Below are 27,537 nucleotides of genomic sequence, written 5' to 3' on the forward strand. Positions count from 1 at the left end.
TTGCTAAGTACGCGCATGTCACAGCCCGCTATGACGTCACCCGAGGCGAGGCGCGATCGGACGTTAAGCTCGCGTGGACTAGGCGTTGGTCTAATGCGGAGTGAGCTTACTACTGCCTCTGCCGCTCTTTTTATATAGCTCCGGCGCGTACCGCCAAGAGAGCATCTGTTCTTTCCATTCCTATGCAGATGCCTGCAGCCTCCAAATGATCGCTATCTCAGGCACATAATCTTAAATATCACATTTAATAATAGCTTTACAAACTTCTCAATTTTTGTATACATACATCTGAGCAGTACAGAAGCACGTAGAAAATCTCAGCCCGCTAAAATTAAAACTTTACTCTCTAGAATTTTTACAATGGAACTAACGGTAGATTGTTACCTCTGAACCATAGCTTTATCAAGACTTGTATCAGCTGTTAATTATGCTACAAGACTAAAACTTGGTGTAGCTTTGTTAATTGTCCTATCTGATCATTGGTCTTAAAGAATTTGTTTTATCATTAAAATTTAAAGTACTTAATCTATAATGCTTATGTACATTTTACTCACAAAAGTAGTTTTTACTAAATTACTAAAAAACTAGAAGAGGTAACTGATTGTGGTATTTCCATTATTATTATTAGGGTGAACTGAAGCATCCTACCAATTTTCAATATTGTAGCTCTATTATTTCGCGCCTCTGATTTTTCCGAAAAACGCGGATTCTGGAGTCAATTTTAGTTTTATGGTTTTGGAAACCAGCACCACTCATTAATGACTTCTTACTGCACCTTCTCACCAAATTTTGGCTTCCTAGCGTCATTATTTAGCGCCTCCTATTTTTCTTTCAAAACGTGAATTTTACGTAAACTACTAATTTTATAACATTAAGATTTGTTACCTGAAACATTATTACATAGAACTATACTTTAACAAAGTTTTACACACAAATCTTAATTTTTACTTTTATGTTAAATGTGGTGCAATACTATATGCAGGCGCGTTACGATGACGTGACGCTACTAGCAGTGAACTAGGGTAAGTCCCGTGCACTCGCTCGCCTCTGTATCTTATACATGATACAGCGCTTGCTTTGCTTCAAGTACACCATCGCAGGCACTCCTGTCTGTGATGCAGCGTCAAGGGTCACCGCAGCCATGGCCTCCAAGCTGATAGTACATGCTGCTGCAAACGTCGTCGAACTGTTCGTGCAGATGGTTGTTGTCTTGCTAACGTCCCCATCTGTTGACTCAGGGATCGAGACGTGGCTGCACGATCCGTTACAGCCATGCTAGTGATACGCGGCTGTTGGGATACAACACGGCGATCTGTATTACCCTCCCGATCCCACCGCTTCCATATTGCGCTAACAGTCATTGGATCTCGAGCAATACGAGCAGCATTGTCGTGATACGATAAACCGCAATCGCGATAGGCTACAATCCGACCTTTATCAAAGTCGGAACCGTGATGGTACCCATTTCTCCTCCTTACACGAGGCATCCCAACCACGTTTCACCAGGCAACGCCGGTCAACTGCTGTTTCTGTTTGAGAAATCGGTTGGAAATTTTCCTCATGTCAGCACGTTGTAGGTGTTGCCACCGGCACCAACCTTGTGTGAATGCTCTGAAAAGTTACTCATTTGCATATCACAGCATCTTCTTCCTGTCGGTTAAATTTCGCGTTTGCAGCACGTCGTCTTCGTGGTGTACCAATTTTAATGGCCAGTTGTGTATCTGTACCATTCTTATGAGTTGACATACTCCTCCCTTTGATAACATAGTACTCCACATCAAATCCATACCTTCCTTACGACTGGACATAGTCATTTCCTTTGCACATGTCGGAATACAAACACATACTTTATAAGCCTGATGCTCAAGGTGAACCTATCACACATCCCCTATTACTAAGTATCATACTTCGTCAATAACTGATTGCCGGTGTTACGTAATAATACTGACTGAAAATCGACGATGGGTGGACATGTTTCGCAAGTTTTCTTGTGAGTGGTACCACCGTGTCCTAGAAAGTGAGGCGTAATCGTCTTACAAACAGCGAGATGGTAAAAAACATAACCATATTACCATCACAAGCGGTCTTATTTCCATAGGTGCATACAAGTACGATTGTTGAAAGCTGTACCCGCTTTATAAATCGAGATATGACGTTACCTCTGAATGAAGTGGTTGTTTTCCAGACAAATACCGTGGCACTGAATATAGATGTTGATCTCCGGAGTGTATAGTATCAGACCAGCTGTGCCGTTAGGCGTCACCGACAGTGCAAGTCCATAATAAAATTACCGAATTTTGAAAATGATTCGGCTAAGTAGCATGGTATGAAACCAGTATTTGCAACTCTCTCACGCCTCTGCCACTGGATATTTCTCCAGTATTTGTAAAGCATTCTGTCTCAATGTCATGTCAGAGGTTGGGTGATAAATCGACTGGGCTACAGGCGATGATACATTGAGAAGGATCACAAACAGTAGTAGATGATTTGCTGATTGAGGTCGTAAGAAATGTACACTAGCGTTTCAGATCTCTAGTACTACGCTTTCGGTAGAAATGCTGTCTGGGATTTGGAATCAAATATTTCCATTCAAGCACATACCTGCGTTGGATCCTGCAAAGAAGTCCTTCAATGATTACAGCCTCTAGTGAATTATACTTCTGGCATTCATGTGTTCTGTATATAATTTAAAGCACTGTCTGCATGCGATCGTTAATGGCAAACCTGTCGGTCATCAGTGGACTACCATCTCATGTGGGATGAAACATGACAAAATCAAAAATCTGCAGGTGTGTGTGAAATCTTATGGGCCTTCACTGCTAAGGTCATCAGTCCCTAAGCTTACACACAACTTAACCTAAATTATCCTAAGGACAAACACACACACCCATCCCGAGGGAAGACTCGAACTACCGATGGGACCAGCCGGATGAAACATGACAGATTCCTCTAAACGAGCCAAGATTTATGCTATGTACTCCATCCCCCTGTCACATCTAGGGTGAAAAATCGAGACTTAAGCTTCATAACTAAGGTGCTGCCAAGTTAGCGATAGGTGTTTGTGGGGCACTCCAATCTCTGTGTATACATTTGCTGACAGATGTGCTGTTTATAGAGTTAGTAGCGGAAAGACTTGTAATTTCACATGAGTGACGTTGCTGCTATGCTCGCAGTGGTGGGAGCTAATGTGTAGGTTTTAGAAATGAAAGACAATTCCAGCAGAGACAGATGTTTCCATGCATTGTGTAATGCATCTTCGATGCAAGGCATTTATTTGCAGGACTGTATTCTTCTTCTTCACATCTTCAAGCAATTTTGCTTGCTTCCACTCTTCATGCAGTGAGCTGTGAATGTACTCCTCAGCTGAATGAGTGCATGTAATACAGCTATTAAAACTCCCCATGTCAGGCATCAGTATTAGCTCATGGTCCTTCCACACCGACAACTCAACAAGCAGTGATATATCAGCCTCTTGTGGTGGTAACACCAAACTAAGCCAATAGTGCTGCAGATAGATAATAAATTGAAACAAATTTAAACAAATTTATACAAATTTAAAACAACTTTACCTAACGAAAATGGTTCAAATGGCTCTGAGTACTGTGGGACTCAACTTCTGAGGTCATCAGTCCCCTAGAACTTAGAACTACTTAAAGGTAACTAACCTAACGACATCACACACATCCATGCCCGAGGCAGGATTCGAACCTGCGACCGTAGCGGCTTCGCGGTTCCAGACTGTAGCGCCTAGAACCGCATGGCCACTCCCGCCGGCAATTTTACCTAATTTACACAAATTTAAACAAATTATATTCCAATTGAATGACATCATGAGCAGCCTTTGGTGGAGGCAACACCATAATAACTCCCTTCGGCTGGAGGAGTAAGCTCTTAGAGCAAAATTCCCTCCAAAATTTGAAATTCCTGATAATTTTCCTAGTGGATAATGCATGATCATGCAAAAAGTCGGAAAGGGGACTCGTAGAAGCACATAATTCAATTTCGCACAAAAATTCGAACTTCGCACCAGGGGTGGGTGGCAGGGGTTTGTGACACATTCCCACCAAAAGCCGCCATCTTATATAATGGTACTCGCATCGTCAGTAGACATCATGGTCACCATTTTGGATGACGTCAGTGGGGCTAGACCGGCCGTCACCTTGGATAATGGACTCGCGGCATCAGCTGATGTCACAGCCACCATCTTGGATAACGGTACGCGCGTCACCAGCTAACGTCACGTGACGTTACGGCTGCCATCTTGGATGATGCCACGGCCCCCCTCCCCCTTGTTATACTACTACTGGCAACATTCATCCACAATGCATGTTTCATCAAAAATTAGCATGTCGGGCTAATAGTGTACCACATGCCAGTTAAAGATACGCTGTACTACACTTAGTGGAGCGTGTGGGCGCCGGCAAACACCTGACGGCAGGCGTGAGGCACTACTGTGTCTGCCATAGGGCTGATTATAAAATATCGATATATCGATATTTTGCTGTAAATGTGGAAATATCGGAGATATTTTTTCGGCGATATATCAACAGCAAAAAGACAGTATCGAATGCAGATTTTTGATTTTATATCTTTTCGCAATTTACGTTAAATATTTGAAATTGTAATGGAACATAATTTTACTTTCACTATGTGAAGGACTCTAACAACTTTTTGAGCTTTCATCAGTCCAGGCTTTCTCTTTGAACATGCAAAGCAAATACGAGCACAAATATGACTCAAAGAAGACGTCCGATTGCACTGGGAGGGCGAGTGTGGGGGCAAGGGCGGGCGGGGGGGGGGGGGGGGGGGTTGGCAGTGTGTGCCAGCCATTTGAGTTAAAAAAATTTTCGCACCTACTGTACTATTTCTTGACATCAGTTTTCTTTCAAAACAATTGCAAAAAACTGACGAGCAAATATCTAAATGGCAAGTCTGATGGTTGCAGTGGGCGGAGACGTGTGATTGAAAATCCTGATGTAATCGGTGCTCGGCGCTACCAACAGAAACTGCCTCGTTTAATTTTGAGACTAAAACTGCTAGGTCGATGGCGTATGCAGAAAGGAAAAAAACAGGGAAGTGGACACAAAGTGTTCAGGACAAATCCGATATTTGATGAAACCGAAAGACGGACGCGTTGGACACCTTTTATTGTGCATCTTGCATGAAGTTACCGTCACTATCACTATCACCACGCGTGAACGTGCACCGTTTTCCTTTCACTTCTTTCTCTAAGGGGGATAGGTAGGCAGCTAGATAAGTAAGCACCTAGCTTGTTCATGTACGAAATATCTAATAATAAATAAATACTTATAAAAATAGAGCTTTAGCAGCGCAGTATATTTACAATGTGCAGGTGATATTTTTATAGCCCGGAACGTCAGTATCTTCTTCATCGATATATCAAAATATCGGTAATACGTCTCGATATATGGTACACTGACAATGACATTTTTTAAATATCAATATTCCGGATTCCCGATATTTCAAAAATATCGGCAGTTGTAATCCGCCAACGGACTCTTGACAGTGAACGTGTTAACAGAATGAGAGTATACACTCTTACGTAAACAAACTTCGAAACTGTTGAAACGTCCCAGCAGAAAATTTTCTGTTGTTACGTGTGTCGCGTAATCAGTGGCGGATACAGAAAAAACTCAAGGAGGGGGCGCAAGAGATATCTTGAGCTACCTTTACTTTTACCGTAATAAAAATAATCAAGTCACATGCAAAGTTTAAGAAAGTTTTATTTAAAATGAATATACACATTTGCAAGACATGCCAAGTTATCGTGACATTTGCAGCTTTCAAACTGACTACCTGGCAACGACTCTGTTTCGAGAACAAGCGCTGCCAGAAAGTTCGCTTCCAAACTTTTATGGACAAGATAATATGTACCTTACGACGAATAATATAAGGGCGAGTTTCCAATGATGATGTCATCCGGCAAATTATGTGTGTGGAAAATTTATTGTCAATTCCGTTCCTTTCTAGTACATTCAATAGGGGACCTATATAGTAACAATGCGTTTTTTAGAAATCTCGAAAGTCACTATTACCGGAGATATACACATCAATAGTAATACGAGTTAGGTGTGGGAAATTATTGTAATTAGTTAAAATATTATTAAGAGGCTCGTAACTGTATTTTTGCTGAGAAATTACTATGAATTGCTATTATCAGTATTTCACAATCACTCTCGACTACTTTTCACATTTGCACTCGCTACAACTAGGAATTTTTACTTATTCATTGCCACGCGGGGTAGCCGCGCGGTCCAAGGCGTCTTGTCACAGTCCGTGTCACTCCCTCCGTCGGAGGTTCGAGTCCCTCGGCCTTGTGTGTGTGTGTGTGTGTGTTGTCCATAGCGTAAGTTAGTTTAAGTTAGATTAAATAGTATGTAGGCTTAGGTACCGATGACCTCAGCAGTTTGGTCCCACAAGACCTTACCACAAATTTCCAAATTTTACTTATTCATCCTCCAGTCTTAATATTTCTGCCTCTGAATGTAAACTATCTTCCTATTCGGCGACTAGTCCGTACTTGTAACGCTACATATCGAAGGTTATCTGTACAAGAGAACAAGAGAATATTCGCGACTTTTCTAGAACAAATGCCAGACAGAAAAACGTATCGAGATCACTAGAACGGCGGCGACTTTTCTCGTATGTATGTTAGCTATGTATGTGACAGATAGAAACTTATAAAATACGATGACGCGGACGCGCGTACTACGCAGGAAAGTACGACTACTCGATAACTCGATTCAGTCGAGTCGACTGACGAAAGAAACAAACGAATAGCGTGCGGGCTGACTGGCAAGGGCGGCGCAGGTGTTAACGCGGGTGTCCTCTTGGGGGGGGGGGGGGGGGGGGAGGGCATGCATGACAGACATAAGAAGGATAGTGCGAGGTTTACCTGTTCAGAGTGAGGTAACAAAGGATTGGCAATTATTTGGCCATGCATGAGATACTATGTTGACACGGATGATAAGTTATATTTTTGACACGGCTAGCTTGCTGAGCCAGAGTTCACAGTTCATTTCCCAGCCGTGGGTGGCTTCAGGTGGCAATTGGTGAAGCTCCTTGCACGCCCCTTGGCAGAAAGGGGGGAGGGGATGCGGGGGTGGGAGAAAGAGTTTCGCCTGACAGGAAGTGAAATGTATTGTATTGGACATAAGGAGGTATGCACTATGAACTCTACTGTACTGTACACCAAGCTTCATTCATCAGGCTAAGTGTCAATCAGAGGCACACTTCCTGTAGTTTTCCTAATTCAACGTTTCTCAGAGAGGAATTTGTGTTAAAACTAAGTAAATTTCTTAGTCTTTTCCTCTTTGTTCCCTCATGGGGCGAAGTCCGTGAGTTATAAGCTCTGATACAACCAGCATCTTAGCTGTATCCGCGCATTTTTTTTTTTTTTTTTTTTTCAGCCAACAGTCTTCTGACTGATTTGATGTGGCCAGCCACGAATTCCTCTCCTCTGCCAACGTCTTCATCTCAGAAGACCACTTGCAACATACGTCCTCAATTATTTGCTGGATGTATTCCAGTCTCTGTCTTCTTCTAAAGTTTTTACACTCTACAGCTCCCTCTAGCACCATGGAAGTCATTCCCTGGTTTCTTAATAGATGTCCTACTATCCTGTTCCTTTTCCTTGTCAGTATTTTCCATATATTTTATTTCCTCTCTGATTTTGAGCAAACGCAGCTCATTCCTTAGCCTATGAGTCCACCACATCTCAAATGCTTGGATTCTCTCTCCTGCGCCAAACGTATATTATCAGAAATTTCTTCCTCAAATTTAGGCCTATGTCCACAAATCATATTTAGTACTGTCTCCATTATCAACCGCAACGCCCGTGCGTAACACAAAGTATTTCTCCATCTCCCTCTCAAATTGAGACACACGTCTCCAAAACTAACTACCCAATAAACCACAGGGTGCGCCAGAAAAACCTGATTGGTTTTAAACGTTCAATCGCAAGACAGCCACCACGCGGTTCCGTAATACAGCGCTCCATTGCAGGCAGTGTTCTCTGAAGTTTAGCTGAGGTGGAGCGTAGGTCTGTTGATACCACGTTGCGGGGGTAGGGGAACTTACAAAAACAGAGTCCTATCACAACTGCACGGAGCACAAGTTTCGACGCAGGTTTGGGCGACGTGATGCCGCTAGCCGCAATACTCTGATACTACGGGTATAGAAATGGCGTCAATATGGAACCGTGAAGGATAGTAAACCTGCAGGATGTCCTCGTTCGGTACGTACACCGGAAAATGCGAACAGTGTACGGGATGCGACGTTGCACAGTCCTCAGTGGTCAGCACGGCAGGAAGCTATTGCTCTTGGAGTGGCGGATACCAGGGTTCGCCGTATCGTGAACAAATATCTTCACTACCATGCGCACGAGATCCAAGTTGTTCAGAACCTTACTGAAAGAGACTTCAATTTTGTAAAGAGTTCTTGGAGCTTCTTCTAGTTGTAGAGACCACTGTGAACACTATATGTAAATTAAAGGGTATCATTGCTGTTAGCTGCAGCGGGACATTACGCGGTTCAGTGGCGACGAGTGTACCGGATCCGGATTCGAAGTCGGGATCTCGTGCTTACTAAGCAGGTGCGTTAACCATAACGCCATCCGGAACACAGAGTCATCGTAACTGCGTGGACTATCGCAGCACGCCTCACGGCCACATTCCCATCCAGCGCCACCTGTCCATAGTACGTGTCCATTGACCCTACGCCACTACTCTGTGGTTCCCACAGCAGATCGGACGTATTTGTGCCTCCACACTGAAGAAGGTGGATACACTGCCCAGCTAGGAATATCATATACAATTCAGCGTATCATATTTAAAGAGCGAACAATGCCAGAACCTTGGCAACGTTCGGATCAGAATAAACAGTTAATCTCGTGTGCATGCAAATGTATTACAGAGCCACACAAGAAGCCTACTGGTGTAACCACCCCTGAAAGTGTAGGAAAGCGGCAGTTATTTCACTGAGCAAATTAAGCCGGCAAAGAAATTTTACGCAAGGGAGCTAATTCGTAAATCACTACAAGGTTAGTATCACGCCCTCTCACACAACAAGACAACATGCTGTAAGAATTATCTTAAAACACCAGCAAGAGACAGTAACCTTTTCAAAACTTAAGAAAACAAGACGTTCTCAGTAAAACGCAGGTGTAAAACACGGGTGAATGCCAAATAACATCATACAGATGTTTATTAATTTTTTTCAAAGGGATAGCCCAGTACTCTTTGCTAAGTCAAACACTCCTAGAAGCATACTAGAGAAAGTAGATGATTATTAATTCCTAATGGAACTTGCAATCTTTAATGCTGGCATAAAAGCTGGTTAACCGACAAGGCAACGAACACAGTGTAATGGCTCATTCAGAACTTTAAAAGAGTCCAATAAATATTTCTTACAGAAGAGTCTAAAGGCGGCAGAGATGATAAACAGCTAGTGACAATAAGTTGGGGCTCCAGCGTGATTAAATAGAACTCGTGGACACAATTGTAACGCACCGTCAGGATGGAAGCATGTTTACGAAGCTCTTTAGCAAAGGAATAATCTACTTGAAAAATTTCTTCAAGACCTAAAGCATTAAGGATACACACCTGAAAACAGTCAAAAATTACACACGCACACCGGCTTTTACACTCTGAGGACGAATAACTAACAGCGAAGAAAGTTCTCAAAGGTACTCACCCGGCATAGTGAAGAAACGTCAAGGCGGGAATGAAAAAGCCTGCAGCCTCCGGTGTCCTCCTGCATGCGTGTAATGGATCTGTACCCCAGTGGAATGTCTGACGGAAGAATTCCTCGGAGAGACTAAAGGTCAATATCTGCCTGCTGGTCGGACAGTTTCGCCTAGTTCCGTTTACGTTGCCTTTACTAACCGTCACCGAAGCACACCCCACGTGCTCGGGCTACACGCACGGCAGCGAGCCTCACAACCTGCAGATCTAAACCACAGAAAACTGATTTGCTCCCTAACGTAATGTCTAACACGAGAATCGCTTGGAGGCTAACGACCAATGTCTTCCTGTTGGCTGGGTGGTTTCACTTTGATCCGCTTACGCTGGCTTCACTAACCGCCAGAGAAGCACACTCCACGTACTTGGGCAACCCACAAGACACAGTGCCTCGTGATTCACAGATCAGGCCCACGCGACCACAAACAGCAAACTAATCTGCCCCCCCCCCCCCCCCCATTGCATTTTCTGCTGAGAGAATCCCACGGATGCTAACGAGAAATGTCTTCCTGACGACCATATGTTTTCCCGTTGGTCCGTCTTCATTGCCTTTGCTAACTGCCATCGAAACACGACTCACCTGCTTAGATTACACACATGGCAAACAAATCTCGGAATCCACAGAATGGGCCTACGCGACAACAACACAGGCCGACCCAACATTTACTCTCTGCTGTCGTTTAGCCACTGTTGTTCCCCTCTCCTGACTCCAAGCATCTCCAGTTCTAAATGGCTCCCCGCGTAGTCACAGACTATACCTAACGACCGCTTCCTTTAGCCGAAGCAAACCATTTCCAGAGCGTGACGGGAGGAATCGAAACGCAGTATGGCTCATGGTTCCTGATTTCCAGGATGGGCCCTGTCATATTACGCCTTCCTTTAAGTTGTACCATAAATTGCTTTTCTCTACTATGTAGCTGCTACGACAGTCTCTTAGAGATTCTGTGGAAGTCTAGTGGTAAAGCACTGCGAAACTCAGAGTCAGTTGGAGGGCATGGTATGTTGACATGTTGCTTGCTGCAACGAAGTTGCTTCTTCATGCTGAGATTGGCCAGGGTGCGCACTGCATTCCTGGCAACACGGCAGAAAGGTGTTGCCTTGTCATACCGAGCCAGGTAATTACTGTACCTTCAGGCCATGGAATTGTGTTGTACATGGTTCGGAGCGTTACCACATCACAACAACAGAGCTACTGACTTGTGCATCAACTCACCAATTTAATTTAAAGTAATAGCAGTGCGGTAGTGCCTGGTAGGGAGGGAGGGCCACTCTGGGTGACGAAGGGACTTGTACCACCCAGCAGTCGATATCAGTTCGTTCCTTCACTACGTCAGTGTCATCTCCTGGAACTGATCCCTCTCCTGGGGCAATACCACTGAGAAGGCTTCTTCTTGGTCCATAGCAGCAGTAGCAGACTATTGACCAAGGGAGCCGTGTGTCAACCGATGGGCAGTGCAACTCCACATCTCATCCCTCTGGTGCGGGAGCAGTGGCTTCTCACGGCGTTTAAGTAGTTCTAACTTTAGGGGACTGATGACCTTAGAAGTTAAGTCCCATAGTTCTCAGAGCAATTTTTTGTCGTTGCACTGAACAGTAGTCAAGTTCTGGCATGTGAAACACATCCAGGTAGTTCACTGAGGTTGATGTTCAACAAGATCTGCATTGTCTTACAGTTCTGTAAAAATTCGGTGTAATATTAGGAGTGGTGCTGACGAGATTATACTGTTTCAAAGTCGAGTCTCTTTCGATACTCTACTGAAAACCAAAATACAGTTCATTGTAGTGCATAATTACCACGACCTACGCATCATGATTTTGTGAAACTTAAAGTTTTCCCGGCGAATTAAATGTTCGAAGAGATTTCGGTATTGCAGCTGGTCGCACGATATTTCAACTGGACACATGCCAGTCAACTTCAGGTGGGCCGTCGAAGAGGTGTAAAGTTATTCCACTCTTTCACAAAGGCTGCTTTTACATCATCTTTGCTTTTCATGTTATATTTTTTTATCCTATGCGTTAGTTCTCCCCAAAGAATTTCATCTGGGTTAATGTCTGGTGATTGCGGAGGCCAATGCCACTATTTTGGTACCTTGTAAAGTAGCCTTTCTTTTACGACAATGGCCGTATGCTTGGGGTCATCGTCTTGCCGAAACCCCCAGTTTGTTCTTAGACCCGCAGATTGCTTCAGATCCTCCCTGAAGATTGTAGGATACTTCCCTTTATACATAATACCTTCAATAAATACTAAATTCCCAACTCCAGACATGCAACCCCACACAAGAATATTTCTACCATCCTACTGCGCTGATGGGACAAGATTTCTCATTCTCAACCCCGTACATAGTGACCGGCCGAGAGGGGTATGGCCGCTGCACCGTCACGTCCCTTCGTACCTTTTACAAGTCATAATAAAGAACTTGCCTTCTTACTACTGTTTCACTGAAGCCTCTGCCATCATACTCGCTTCGACCTCGAGCCGCCGTCCATTCCAGTCCACAAGGTGACCAACACACATAGGTCAACTTAATTAAAATCAACTTTAAATTGTACTCAACAATTTCGATATGTTGTGTGAAAGATCTTTTTGGCGGTATTAGAAGCTATAAAACTTTATCCTGCTGCGACTGATTACAGCCATCCGCTGTGGTCGAGAGGTTCTAGTCGCTTCAGTCCGGAACCACGCGGCTGCTACGGTCGCAGGTTCGAATCCTGCCTTGGGCATGGATGTGTGTGATGTAATTAGGTTGGTTAGGTTTATGTAGTTCTACGTCTAGGGGGCTGATGACCTCAGATGTTAAGTCCCATGGTGCTTAGAGCTATTTGAACTGATTACGACATAACACCGTCACCTGGCGTAGAATATCACCAATCTCTCCAATTCCATGTGTGATTCTGGAATGGTGAAATTTGAACGAACATAAAAGTAGATAATAGTCTGCGGACCAAAAAGTGTGCACACGTCATTTTTTATTTGTATTTTACTGTTCCTATTTGAGTTTACATTTTTTATTATATAATTTTAAGATAGTGACTGGAGCAGTGTACGCTAGAAAATGGAGTGCCAAGTGAAGAAATCGGACAATTTCCGACATATTCTTCCGTTTGACTTCAGTACAGGGGTGACAGCAGCGGAAGCAGCCGAAAAGATTTGCGCCGTGTATGGTGATAATGCCATTCGACAGAGCAAAGCAATAAAATGGTTTTCTCGTTTTAAGGAAGATCGTTTTCAAATTAATGACTCTCCACGTTCAGGAGGATCTTCCGGGTTTGACAAACATAGTTTAAACGCTTTAAGGCACAATTGACTACGTCGCTGTTCTCGAGAACCGGCAAATGTCATGAAACATCACCATATCACCATCGTGCGACGTTTTCTTGCAACGGGGAAGGATCAAAAATCGGGTTTAGCGATACCGCCAAAATCATAAAAATTAGAGGGTGATCATATATACATCTCTGCTTGCTCGTCACCAATTGGTTCGTGAACAACACCAACCATTCCTATCCTGTATCGTTACTGGTCACGACAAATGGTGATTTATGATAACAAAACGAAAAGAAAGGAATGGTTGTGTCCAAACAAAGCAGCATCTTCCCGTACGAAGGCGTCCGCCGCCACAATATAATGTTATGTATCTGGTAGAACAGAGATGTTGTGATGCACTACGAATTGGTTCTCGGAGGTGTAACCATCACTATTGACATCTATTGCCGACAACTAATACGTCTTACAGGGCCCAACACAATAACAACGACCAGGAAGACTGCGTGAAATGGTGGTACTCCACGATAACTCCCGCCCGCATTCTGCTAGTCCGACAGAAAACACTATACAGTTGTTGGGGTGGGAAGTCATTCCGCACCCAGTTTATTCGCTTGGTCTTACGCTCTCAGATTTCCACCTTTTCTGTTCTCTATCGAATAACCTTCAAGGAACTTATAATGCGTTCCGAACATGGCTCAACGAGTTCTTCGCCTGAAAACCACATGCCTTCTACAGTTGGAGGATAGGAAAGTTATCCCAGCGTTGGCAGACCGTTGTAAACAGTGAAGGTGAATACATTATTAATGACTCAAGTCTGTTATAGGTATCTGTTGTGTTTATTAAACTTAGTAAAACGCTAGGAACTTATTCATCAGCCCAATATTTTTTTTGAATTGTCCTTTTAGTAGTAACCATTTAACATTTCTAGTTTTTTTTCTCCTAAATCTAATTTTACCTTCCTTTTTTTTTGCATTTTCTTCTGTTTCATTCACAGATGTTGCACGAAAACCTGACGGAGATCGACCTATCTGTAGGCTACAAGATACTCAAGGAAGTGGACCTGGTACAGGCGGCTAAGCAGACGCCTGTGGAGTCCCTCCCAATCATTCGAGAGCCTGCAAAAGCTTTTGTTCGTTGGCAGCTTAGCGAACCCGCTGTACAAGACTTCATCAAGTGAGTATTTGCCATAATTTACGGTAACAGAGACGCTTACTTACATTAGCGCCGTAACTTCACACGTAGCTTGGGCTGCATTTCGCTTTTCTACGCTTTTCGTACTGGAGGCTCCTCGGAAAAAGTCAGTTTGCACCTACATTCTTTAGTACGGCAAAAGGCTGGTTGTTGAGAATTACAGGATGATAATTTATAAATTACAGCGAAATATATCTTTTTACTGAAGCTGCTATTTTTAATTGTTTCACTTAAATTATCTTTTAACACTTAAGAAACGACAGTGACCTGTTTTTGCCTCGATAAATAGCAAGGAAGGGAATCAAACAATAATGACCAGTGTATTTCTGCAAAACCCATCTGCCACCAAAATAACGTATGAAATTTATTTTTTTCAAATACAGTCATACAGCCTACCAGTAAGAACCTTCCGAGCATCTGAGCTGGACACGGATATGCTACCAGTCAATGTCCATGCCATATTATTTTTCTTCAAAATGATATTGAAGTGATCTGAAATCTCACCTTCCAGAATGCGGCTTAACCAAACACGTGAAAGGACTGGGCCACGGTTTTAAGTACTCGTCATTCACCATTTGACGAATTTTATTATCATTATAAACACTCTATATACCAAGATAAACAATTTCTGGTCCCACTAAAACATTAATATTTCTTTACGTACTACTCGAATATGTTATAAACCTGTGCGTTCCTATTTAAAAAAAACGCAGTTTATATCCGATTTATTCATGGCAGCGCAATCTAGTGGGGCAACCATAGCGCCATCTGGTTTCCCCTTTCAAGGTATACGACTTTCGTTCTTTATAGTTTTTTTTTTCGTTTGATGCTTATTTCGTGAGGTATTTGCCCCGGTCACTATCAGTAGACCACCCCGTATACCGCGGCTGCGAATTCATGCGGAACAGGCGGGGAATTTGTGAAAGAAAAGAAGCCGACACGGCTCAGATAGCTCTGTTTGGTAAGGAAGATGAGAGTTCAGTTTGAGAAGTTTCTCTTTTCTAGTTGTAGGGTTGGGGTGCGAGATGAGGAACAACTGTCATCCTCTGCCTTTGATAGGTACGTCCTTTCATACAAATTTTTGAATAGCAATTGTCACTGTGAAAAATTCGCTATTTTACCTACATCGTAAATGTGTAAAATGTTTTTGGAAATGTTTATTTTTCTGTCATTTTTGCATATGTGGAATCACGTCCCTAAATATGTTTCTCCCAGGTTAGAAATTTGTCATTGCCTGCGACCCTATGGAGGATATGAATGAAATTCTAAGGATTTCATTTATTCGTTCTTTCATTCACGCACCATGTTCCGCAGATCCCAGCAAGAAGCAGAGCCTTCAGAGTTGTATAACGAGTCAAGGTACACATTAAAATTAGAAAAGGTATCATAGAAATCTCATCTGTGTACTGTATTAACAATAGACTATAACTATATTGCCTAATGCTTTGCCATTTTTGCTATCGAAATTTAATCGAGTAAGTTAATGAGGAAGCTAATATTCTGGGTAAAGAAAGCTAGCCCTCTAGTTTTACTACCGCTTAGAGCTACTGTATTTGCTGTTAGTAGACGTTTAGTCAGTTAGTTAGTTACAAGTACCATAGAGCAAATGAAACATTGTTTTATCGAAATGATGTGGCACAAGTCAATTTACATGACATACGATGGTTGGAACTTTAATAGTAGCAACTATTTATTTACAGCTCGTACAAAATGGAGACGTGTTTCAAAGTTTTACTGACCTTCAAAGTAGTCACCAGCGTTGTGTATAACCCGTTGCCAGCGATGTGGAAGTCGTAGGGTACTCTTAGCAGTGCCACTTGTGTTGACAGTTCGAGCGGCGCGGTCTATTGCCGGACGAATTTGTAGCAGTTCTGAATCGAACGCCATGAAGTGTTTCCTTCAGTTTAGAATTCGAGTTGAACTCACGAGGGCTTAATTCAGGGGAATATAGTGGGTGGAATAGCACTTAGCTGCCCCATCAGTCAAACAAATCAGTAACAGCTTGCACTGTACGTGCTTGAGCATAGTCATGCAAAATGATGGTCAGGTCCTGCAGAAAGTGTCATCACTTCTGTCTCCATGCTGTTCACTTTTGGAACACAACCTATGACCAGCTTAGAGACAGAAGTGATGCCACTTTCTGCAGGACCTGACCATCATTTTGCTGGACAATGCTCAAGCATGTAACAGTGCAAGCTGTTACTGGTTTGTTTGACTGATGGGGCTGCTAAGTGCTATACCACCTACTGCACTCCCCTGAGGTAAGTCCCCGCGACTTCAACTCGATTTCTATAATGAAGGAAACACTTCACGGCATTCGCTTCAGAACTGCTACAAATTAGTCGGGTAATAGACCGCGCCGCTCGAGCTGTCAACACAACTGGCACTGCTAAGAGTACACTACGACTTCCACATTGCTCGCAACGGGTTGTACACAATCCTGGTGACTACTTTGAAGGTCAGTAAAACTTTGAAACACAAATCTATTTGTAAATAAATAGTTGCCACTATTAAAGTTCCAACCCTCGTATATTTATATGTTTAGCGTCGACATCACTGAACACAGTGGCTTTTAAACCAACTCGTGCACTGCAGAAAATTTTGTAACTGCGTCATGACGAATAAGACTGCTTCAGCTATATGCTAAATCTTTATTTCTGATCCAACTATTTTCGCAGCGTTAGAGCCACATCTTCAGGGATACAGATTTATTTCATAATTTATTCCAAACGGTGAGTTGTAGATGACCCAACATTCTTTGTACTTTTGTGATAAAACTTTTTAACCGTCAAGAGGTCGTGAGTCCAATTTAAAACAGAGCGAATGCAGGCAAAATCATCTCGATACCGGAAAACTAAGGCTTAAACGAACTAATTGGTCACTGCGGACCTCATGTTGTCACACAGATATCAAGCCTTAGTTTTCTTGTATTGTGACGATGTTTCCTGTATTCTATTCTGTTTTAAATTGGGCTACCGATCTCTTGACGGTTTAACAGTTTTATCGCAACTGAGTTATCTACTGCTTATCACTTGGGATAGATTATGAAATAAATTTTCATCCCTGAAGCCGTGGCTCCGACGCCGCGAAATTAGTTGGATCAGAGACAAGGGTTTATCATGCAGCTGAAGTAGTCTTGTTTATTGGTTCATTCAATTGAAATTAAAAACTAGTTTCTTTTAAATATTTACTTGATTACAATCAAATTATTCAAGGAAAATATTTTTAAATCTTTAAACACTGCGTCCTATTTGTAGTCGGGCAGAGTGTTCTACCAGAACGATAGTGCAACTAGGAACATGTAATATTTCCCAGTCGAAGTTTCGGTCTAGAAACCGTTTACAGAATCACACGTTGTATAGCGCACTAGAGACCACCATAACCAGTTTCTGGTTTTTTTACCGTTTTTTTCTGTTGTGATACACGAGGTATTATGCAAACGCCATATCGTGGCGGTTTTAGGTGGGGAGTGGTTCGAAGTATGGTTGCATGAGATACCGGTAGAGGTCGGACCTGAACTACCACTGCCAACCACAGCAAACAATTGCGCTGTAGCCACTACCAAATTCCGTGAGTTCTCCAATTTACTTTGCGTTATGGATTGCTTGTTTTATTTTCTTATTTTAAAGTGAGTGATGGTACTAAGCCTGGTTCTTAAACGAATTTCTATGAGACTCTCACCACAACAAAAGGAATCACTGATCCCTAATGACGGTCAGGCTGCTTTCGTGGAATCACACAACACGGACGCAGTATGGTAGACCTTCGTGAGGGAGACGGGGCTTATTCACCCGCACCACTCCTCTCCCTTGGGTTAGCCTTAAGTTCTCGTTTGTTTGCGGTCCCTGCCATCTGCCACGATATATTGCTCACATATAGTGTTTTACGCAGCGTTTATAAATATTGTGAGGTCTACATACGTAATTGCTGTATAATATATTAAATCTATTTGGAGGCTATTGTTAATTCTTTAGTTACAGACTTTTACCATGAGTAATATGCTGTATCTTTTTAATGTTACATAACGTGTGGACGGTTAAGCGAAAGTTTGTCGGTCGTGCAACATCTCGTACCTTGAAACGGAAGAAGACTTATACCACGGAATACGAGATAATTTCAAATGAAGTGTTTCTTTAACGTCTTAAGAATTTTCCCTGACTTTAAAATGGAAATTTGTGTTGTGTTATGTTATGTCAACCTAGAAACGACGGAGAGGCTCCGTCCCCGCCGCAGTTGCAGTGGTCCGTAACCCCACGACGACTACCTCAGTCCACTTCACCCCTCCGCCGCCCCACACCGAACCCACGGTTATTGTGCAGTTCGGCCCCGGTGGACCCCTCAAGGAACATTTCACACCAGACGAGTGTAACCCCTATGTTTGCCTGGTAGTGTAATGGTCGTGTACGCGTACGTGGGGAACTTGTTTGCGCAGCAATCGCCGACATAGTGTAGCTGAGGCGGAATAAGGGGAACCAGCCCGCATTTGCCGAGGCAGATGGAAAACCGCCTTATAGCCATCCACAGACTGAACGGCTAATCGGACATCGATACTAATCCGCCGGCGGATTCGTGCCGGGGACCGGCGCTCTTTCCCGCCCGGAAAGCCGTGCGTTAGACCGCACAGCCAACAGCGCGGGCCAAATTTGTGTTACTTACCGATACCTTCGCTTTCAAAATGTTTTGTAAATGGTTTTTGATGATAATTTTTCTTAATTTGATTTTACTTATTCAATGTTGGTGTGAATAGATTAATAACGTAACACACAGACTGTTGAATACACTATTGACAAGATTATCTCGATTCCAGAACTTATAATGGATCCACTGTTTAGCTGTATTCCAAATATTTTGATACTGTTTCTTTTAACACAAATATATGACCAGTGACGCATCGGTTCTTCATAAATCCCACTTTTTTCTGATCTTTTACCTCTTTTAGATGTGATTAGAAACTTTCCTGCGGAATCTTGGAGAACAGTTTATGGGCTGTACTGAATAAAATGTCTCGGTTTTCCAGCCGCGTCAATTCGAATAAAATGCTGGAGCTTTCGATGGCCATCTCCGCCATCGTCGTGAGGAGTTCACTGACTGCCAGGGCTGCTACGGTTCAAATCAAATGACTCTGAGCACTATGGGACTTAACATCTGAGGTAATCAGTCCCCTAGAACTAAGAACTACTTAAACCTAACTAACCTAGGCCATCACACACATCCATGCCAGAGGCAGACCGTAGCGTTCGCGCGGTTACAGACTGAAGCGCCTAGAACCCCTCGGCCACCACGACCGGTCCAGAACTTATAAATTTGAATGGAATTCACTGAGGTGACGAAAGTTATGGGATACCTGATAATATCAAGACGAATCTCATTTTGCTCCGTTTAATGCAGCAACTGGACGTCTCATGGACTTAAGTCGTTGCAAGTCCCCTACAGAAATATCAAGCCATGCCGCATCTATAGGCGTCCATAATTGCGCAAGTGTAGCCGTTGCACAATTTTGTGCACGAACTGACCTCAACACGTCTCATAAACGTTCGATGTGATTCATGTTGGAAGAATTGACCGGAATGTTCTTCATACAAATCGCGACCAATTGTTGCCTTGGCGACATGTTTCGGAACAAGAAATCTATGAATGGCTGCGAATGGTCTCCAAGTTACCGAAGATAACTCCATTAGACCCAGAAGAAGGCCGGTGCAATCGTGGCCGAAACGTTGGTTTTTCTCCAGCAGCAGTAGTTTGTACATCATGACGCGGTACCAAACCCAGAAAACTTTTATGTCGACTATTTCCAGTCAGTGATCGGTTCAATTGGACCAGAGGACCAAGTCCATGTCACATAAACAAAGCCATTTTGGAGCCATCAGCAGCTAGCACAGTGCCTTGTTGACAACTTGGGTCCACTGTTTTGTGGGGTCTACGTCACAATCAAACCTTACCATCGGCTCTTACCCACTGAAATCGGAACTCATCTGACCAGGCCAGAGATTTGCAGTCGTCTAGGGTTCAACCGGTGCATTCATGAGAGACGGAGAGGCGCTGCAGGCGATGTAGTATTTTCAGAAAAGGCACTCGCGTTGGTCGTCTGCTACCATACCCCATTAAAGCTAAATTTCACCGCACTGTCTTCAGGGATACGTTCATCGTAAATCCCACACTGATTTCAAGCAGTGTTGCAACTCTAACCAAACACCACTGCTCTCGGTCATTAAGTGAACACTGTCGGCCACCGAAATGTCCGTAGTGACAGGTAATGCTTCAGATCTGGCGTTCTCGGCACACTCTTGACACAGTTGATCTCAGAATATTGAATTGCCTAACGATTTACAAAATGGAATGTCCCATGCGTGTAGCTCAAACTACCATTCCGCGTTCAAAGTCTGTTAATTCCCTAAACGTTTTCACATGTATCAACTGAGAACAAATGAGAGCTCCGTCAATGAACTGCCCTTTTACACCCTGTGTAAGCGATCTACCGTCATTTTTATATGTGAGTATAGCTCCCCTGTGACTTTTGACACCTCATTGTACGTTTTCCTATGTACACGACTATGTTGAACCTTGAAACATTTTTTCACATTTAAAACAACCTTACTTTTCTGGAGTCATTATCATCATCATTATCGAACAGCTTCCAACCCTGGTACGGATCTATTTGGAGCGTAAGTCTCGTCATCTAATCCTGTTTTCCCACTATCTTTCTGCTTCACTCTGGTGCAGTCGTTACCTCTTTTGTGAACACACTCCTCCACACCTTTCAGCCATCTATTCCTTGGTATTCCTCATGGTCGTTTTCTTCGCATCTCCATTTCATGTATCTTCTTGGGCATCTTCTTGATTTTCATTGACTTTAAGTGCCCATACCATATCATTCTTGATGGTTCCATCTTGCTCTGCAAGAATTCCTCTTTCACTATGTCTCTTACTCTTTCATTCCTCATCCTATTTCTCCTTTTTACTCCTATCCTACGTCTGAGGAATTACATTTCACATGTATGTAATCTGCTTATATCTCATTTTTTCATTACCTTTTTCCAAATGCATCTGTCAACATTGGGATGCAGTAACTTCTTTATATTAGTTCTTTCCTTTTTTGTGGGAGATCTTTGTTCCAAACATATGAAAAGTAACATGCTCCTACCACTTCGTAGGAATGCTTCTGCCCGTCTGCCACGTTCACTGATCTCTTTCCCATTTCTTCTACTTTCCTCTATCACACTTTCAAGTACCCGATACTTTCCACCTAGTTCAATTGTCCACCTCCAATCCTTATTCCCCTAGTTGGCCTATCTTTGTTTCTAACTGTGACCAAGATATCACATTTGTTGACATTAAATTTTATTTCACACTGTCTCACAGTTACTTCCTAAGCATTCAGCTGTTCCTAAATCTCCTCCTTCCTGTTACTCCATTGTTTTCATTTTGTCTTCTGAAGTTTCTAGAGTTTCTGGAGTAATTTTTTTTATTTCGAAAAACGGCTGCTGCAAACATAAATTGAATACTGTCATTAGAAAATGAAATAAAAAGTTATATTAAACTTCTGTTACAGCGATGGCTACAGGCGAATGTCTGAAAAGTGTTGTGAGGTACAAGAACACTCTTCCTACGTTATTATGTTTCATACAGTTTTATAAGAAACACTGCTACTGACCACAAGCGCAAATTTCTGCCCTTGAATCTAGATACTGAGATAATCTGTAGAAAGACTGGATAGTGAAATATGTTTTAATTTTCTTTTGAACTGATAGGGACTCCGATATTCTTGCTTTATGTTGAGGCGATCTTATACAGTTACCATGATAGTATATAACTCCATTCAGAACCCTAGACGATGAAGCGAAGTCTATATCAAGATTTTGCTTGTTGACATTGTCAACCAGGAGATACGCGAAATGTTGTAAATTTATTTATATGAGAGACCGAACACCTATGAAGGCAAGATATCACAAGAAATTTTCTTTATTTGGATTGATGTTTCGGCTAGCAATATATCCATCTTCAGATCATAAAACATTCTTGATTAGTGATGCAGCTATTACGGCTTCACACATCATTAAAATCTATCTTCAAAATGGTTCAAATAGCTCTGAGCACTATGGGATTTAACATCTGAGGTCATCAGTCCCCTAGAACTTAGAACTACTTAAACCTAACACACATCCATGCCCGAGGCAGGATTCGAACCTGCGACCGCAACGGTCGCGCGGTTCCAGACTGAAGCGCCTAGAACCGCTCAGCCACTCTGGCCGACCGTACCGACAGGTACAACAACCATATATGACGTAATAAAAAACAGCTTTTCATCGTTCGTGACCAGTGAAATTGAGCGGTCATAAAACAAAGGCGTTACAACTTAGTAATTGACATAATCTGTGTTTACATCATCACATGTACTGATCAATCATAACATTATGACATCCTACATTCTATCGATATAAACCCGTCCAGACGATAGCAGAAATGACTGCTATTCAGACACACACACGGTACATGTAGTATCAGTGAGCGTGCTGTGCGCTTGAAGAACGGGGAAGGCGAGTGATCCATCTGCGTTTGACCGAGGGCGGATTGTGACGGATGCGAAGGCTCGGCAAGAGCATTTCGAAAACTGCACGACTTGTCGGGTGTTCGAAGAGTGGTGGGGTGAGTGTTTTCAGCAGGTGGCGATACAAAGGAGAAACTATGTCCAGGCTTCGTGGGGCTGGGTAGCCACCTCTCGTGATGGATGCTGGGGTCTTCAGATGGTCAGACTGGTAAGACACGACAGGCGGTGAACAGCGACGGAACTAATATCAGACTTCAATGCTGTGCAAAGTGCAAGAGTGCCTGAATACACAGAGCACCGAACACTCCTAACGGTGGGCCTCCATGCATGTTCCGAAGTTCACACCACGACATCGGCAAGTACGACTGAAATGAGCACGTGACCATCGGCACTGGCTATAGGCGCAATGGCAGAGCGTTGTACGGTCTAATGAGTCCCAACTCCTTCTTCATCATGCCGATGGGAGGGCGTGACGTGAACCTGCCTTTCAGGGTAAGAGCTCCTTGGCACATGTAGTGTGGGAAGGAGGCAAGCTGGGAGAAGCTACATTATGCTCTGGGAAACATTCACGTGAGCATCCATGAATCCAGTGGAGCCACTGCACGGCCCCGTGGTGACCAAGGAGTACCGTACACTGGTTGCAGACCACTTATACCCATTCAGTAATATCATGATTCCCGGCGGCAGTAGCACCATTCAACAAAACTATGCGCCATATCACAAGCCCAGGAGTGTGATGGAATTGTTCGAGGAACACAGTGGCTAGCTCCAATTGATGTTCTGGCCCCCCAACTTACCAAATCTAAACCCAGTCAATCTGGGATGTGATTAAACGTAGCGTCAGATCTCACCACACTTCTCCCCGGAATTAACTCGAATTAGGTGACTTGTGTGTGCAGATGTGGTGCCAACTCCCTCTAGCGACCTTCCACAGAATCATCTTCCATGCCACGAACCGTCGCCTCTGTTATCCGTGCCGAAGGTGGTCACCTCGGCTATCAGTTAGGTTATCATAATATTCTGTCTGATCAGTAATAAATCAACTGTGACTGTGAATATCACAGTTCGATTGAAAATAGTTTTTATTATCGACAACAAAACCCATTAAAAAGTAAATGTATTTGAGAGTGAGTGTAGGATTCCAAGATCCTTAAAAAGTCATCAGCAAGATGTACGATTATCTGCTTAACGCAATATTGTAACTGTTCGCTAGTACTGAACAAAGTTTTATTTACTTTAGATACATGATTAAATGATGATGACATCCTCTTGGGAAAAATATTCCGGAGGTAAAATAGTCCCCCATTCGGATCTCCGGGCAGGGACTACTCAAAAGGATGTCGTTATCAGGAGAAAGAAAACTGGCCTTCTACGGATCGGAGCGTGGAATGTCAGATCCCTTAATCGGGCAGGTAGGTTAGAAAATTTAAAAAGGGAAATGGATAGCTTAAAGTTAGATACAGTGGGAATTAGTGAAGTTCGGTGGCAGGAGGAACAAGACTTTTGGTCATGTGAATACAGGGTTATAAATACAAAATCAAATAGTGGTAATGCAGGAGTAGGTTTAATAATGAATAGGAAAATAGGACTGCGGGTAAGCTACTACAAACAGCATAGTGAACGCATTATTGTGGCCAAGATATACACGAAGCCCACACCTACTACCGTAGTACAAATTTATATGCCAACTAGCTCTGCAGATGACGAAGAAATTGAAGAAATGTATGATCAAATAAAAGAAATTATTCAGATAGTGAAGGGGGACGAAAATTTAATAGTCATGGGTGACTGGAATTCGGTAGTAGGAAAAGGGAGAGAAGGAAAGTGTAGTAGGTGAATATGGATTGGGGCTAAGAAATGAAAGAGGAAGCAGCGTGCTATAATTTTGCACAGAGTATAACTTAATCATAGCTAACACTTGGTTCAAGAATCATGAAAGAAGGCTATATACATGGAAGAAGCCTGGAGGTACCGACAGGTTTCAGATAGATTATATAATGGTAAGACAGAGATTTAGGAACCAGGTTTTTAATTTGTAAGGCATTTCCAGGGGCAGATGTGAACTCTGACCACAATCTATTGGTTATGACTTGTAGATTAAAACTTAAAGAAACTGAAAAAAGATGGGAATTTAAGGAGATGGGACCTGGATAAACTGAAAGAACCAGAGGTTGTACAGAGTTTCAGGGAGAGCATAAGAGAACAATTGACAGGAATTGGGGAAAGAAATACAGTAGAAGAAGAATAAGTAGCTTTGAGGGATGAGGTTGTGAAGGCATAAGAGGATCAAGTAGGTAACAAGACGAGGGCTAGTAGAAATCCTTGGGTAACAGAAGAAATATTGAATTTAATTGATGAAAGGAGAAAATATAAAAATGGAGTAAATGAAGCAGGCAAAAAGGAATACAGACGTCTCAAAAATGACATCGACAGGAAGTGCAAAATGGCTAAGCAGGGATGGCTAGAGGACAAATGTTAGGGTATAGAGGCTTATCTCACTAGGGATAAGATAGATACTGCCTACAGAAAAATTAAAGAGACCTTTGGAGAAAAGAGAACCACTTGTATGAACATCAAGAGCTCAGATGAAAACCCAGTTCTAAGCAAAGAAGGGAAAGCAGAAAGGTGGAAGGAGTATATAGAGGGTCTATACAAGGGCGATATACTGGAGGACAATGTTATGGAAATGGAAGAGGATGTAGATTAAGATGAAATGGGAGATTCGGTACTGCGTGACGAGTTTGACATTGCACTGAAAGACCTGAGTCGAAACAAGGCCCTGGGAGTAGACAACGTTCCACTGGAACTACTGACGGCCTTGGGAGAGCCAGTCCTGACAAACCTCTACCATCTGGTTAGCAAGATGTATGAAACAGGCGAAATACCCTCAGACTTCAAGAAGAATATAATTCCAATCCCAAAGAAAGCAGGTGTTGACAGATGTGAAAATTACCGAACTATCTGTTTAATAAGTCACAGCTGCAAAATACTAACGCGAATTCTTTACAGACGTATGGAAAAACTGGTAGAAGCCGACCTCGGGGAAGATCCGTAGAAATGTTGGAACACGTGAGGCAGTACTGACCCTACAACTTATCTTAGAAGCTATATTAAGGAAGGGAAAACCTACGTTTCTAGTATTTGTAGCCTTAGAGAAAGCTTTTGACAATGTTGACTGGAATACTCTCTTTCAAATTCTGAAGGTGGCAGGGGTAAAATACAGGGAGCGAAAGGCTATTTACAATTTGTACAGAAACCAGATGGCAGTTATAAGAGTCGAGGGACATGAAAGGGAAGCAGTGGTTGGGAAGGGAGTGAGACAGGGTTGTAGTCTCTCGCCGATGTTATTCAATCTGTATACTGAGCAAGCAGTAAAGGAAACAAAAGAAAAATTCGGAGTAGGTATTAAAATCCATGGAGAAGAGATAAAAACTTTGAGGTTCGCCGATGACATCGTAATTCTGTCAGAGACAGCAAAGGACTTGGAAGAGCAGTTGAACGGAATGGATAGTGTATTGAAAGGAGGATATAAGATGAACGTCAACAAAAGCAAAACTAGGATAATGGAATGTAGTCAAATTAAGTCGGGTGATGCTGAGAGAATTAGATTAGGAAATGAGACACTTAAAGTAGTAAAGGAGTTTTGCTATTTGGAGAAAAAATAACTGATGATGGTCGAAGTAGAGAGGATATAAAATGTAGACTGGCAATGGCAAGGAAAGCGTTTCTGAAGAAGAGAAATTTGTTAACATCGAGTATAGATTTAAGTGTCAGGAAGTCATTTCTGAAAGTATTTGTATGGAGTGTAGGCATGTATGGAAGTGAATCATGGACGATAAATAGTTTGGACAAGAAGAGAATAGAAGCTTTCGTTATGTGGTGCTACAGAAGAATGCTGAAGATTAGATGGGTAGATCACATGACTGATAGGGAGGTACTGAATAGAGTTGGCGAGAAGGAAAATTTGGCACAACTTGGCTAGAAGAAGGGATCGGTTGGTAGGACATGTTCTGAGGCATCAAGGGAATTTAGTATTGGAAGGCAGCGTGGTTTGTAATCGTAAAGGGAGACCAAGAGATGACTATACTAAGCAGATTCAGAAGGATGTAGTTTGCAGTAGGCACTGGGAGATGAAGAAGCTTGCACAGGATAGAGTAGCATGGAGAGCTGCATCAAACCAGTCTCAGGACTGAAGACCTAAACAACAACAACAGTGCTCGAGTATACAATTCCCTAAGAGAATAGGAACTGAAAATGTACATCGTAAGGCACAACTTTTGTGTTTAATTCAACGCAGTGGGTAATGCTTCTACGGCATAACACGGTGAGCTGACCTTTATAATTATTTTGACCACGTGTTGACTCCATTTCGACTTGTTATGCAGTTGGACACCATAGAATTTTACACACTGTACCCCTTTCTCTGTATGACCATTAATGTCTTCTTTTGCTATAAAAGGTCATTCTTGTGTGTTTCAAATTGCTTAAGATGACTCTTAGTGAGATTAAGATTTGACATTTACTGGCATCTTCATGCATCATTTGAGCTGTGTCTGCTAGGGTTGAGCTCGGATTCTTGCAACGACAGGTGCCGTAATTTGTTCTTTGTAGAAGAATTATTACGTTGTCAGTTCACTGCTAACTGACAAATCATTTTTAAGTTCCTTCGATTTTACGAATGCAGAAGTGCTGGTAAAGATGTCAATTTACCGAGAACGTCAACAATAATTATTGAGTAGTTTCTAAGATATAATGACAATATGTTTGCAACAATC

The 27,537-nt window shown here is 42.6% G+C and overlaps 1 protein-coding gene across 2 annotated transcripts in view; it reads left to right on the plus strand.

Annotated features, from left to right (window-relative positions):
- LOC126336628 (UDP-glycosyltransferase UGT5-like) overlaps window positions 1-27,537 on the plus strand; it is a 192,442-nt gene that overhangs the window by 119,934 nt on the left and 44,971 nt on the right. For both annotated transcript variants that reach the window (XM_050000521.1, XM_050000520.1), the window contains exon 3: window positions 14,021-14,199. In XM_050000521.1, coding sequence (XP_049856478.1) covers window positions 14,021-14,199 — 179 coding nt within the window. The remainder of the gene's footprint in view (window positions 1-14,020; window positions 14,200-27,537) is intronic.

This window comes from Schistocerca gregaria, chromosome 2 (assembly GCF_023897955.1).
Source record: "Schistocerca gregaria isolate iqSchGreg1 chromosome 2, iqSchGreg1.2, whole genome shotgun sequence".
Classification (NCBI taxonomy): Eukaryota; Metazoa; Arthropoda; class Insecta; order Orthoptera; family Acrididae; genus Schistocerca; species Schistocerca gregaria.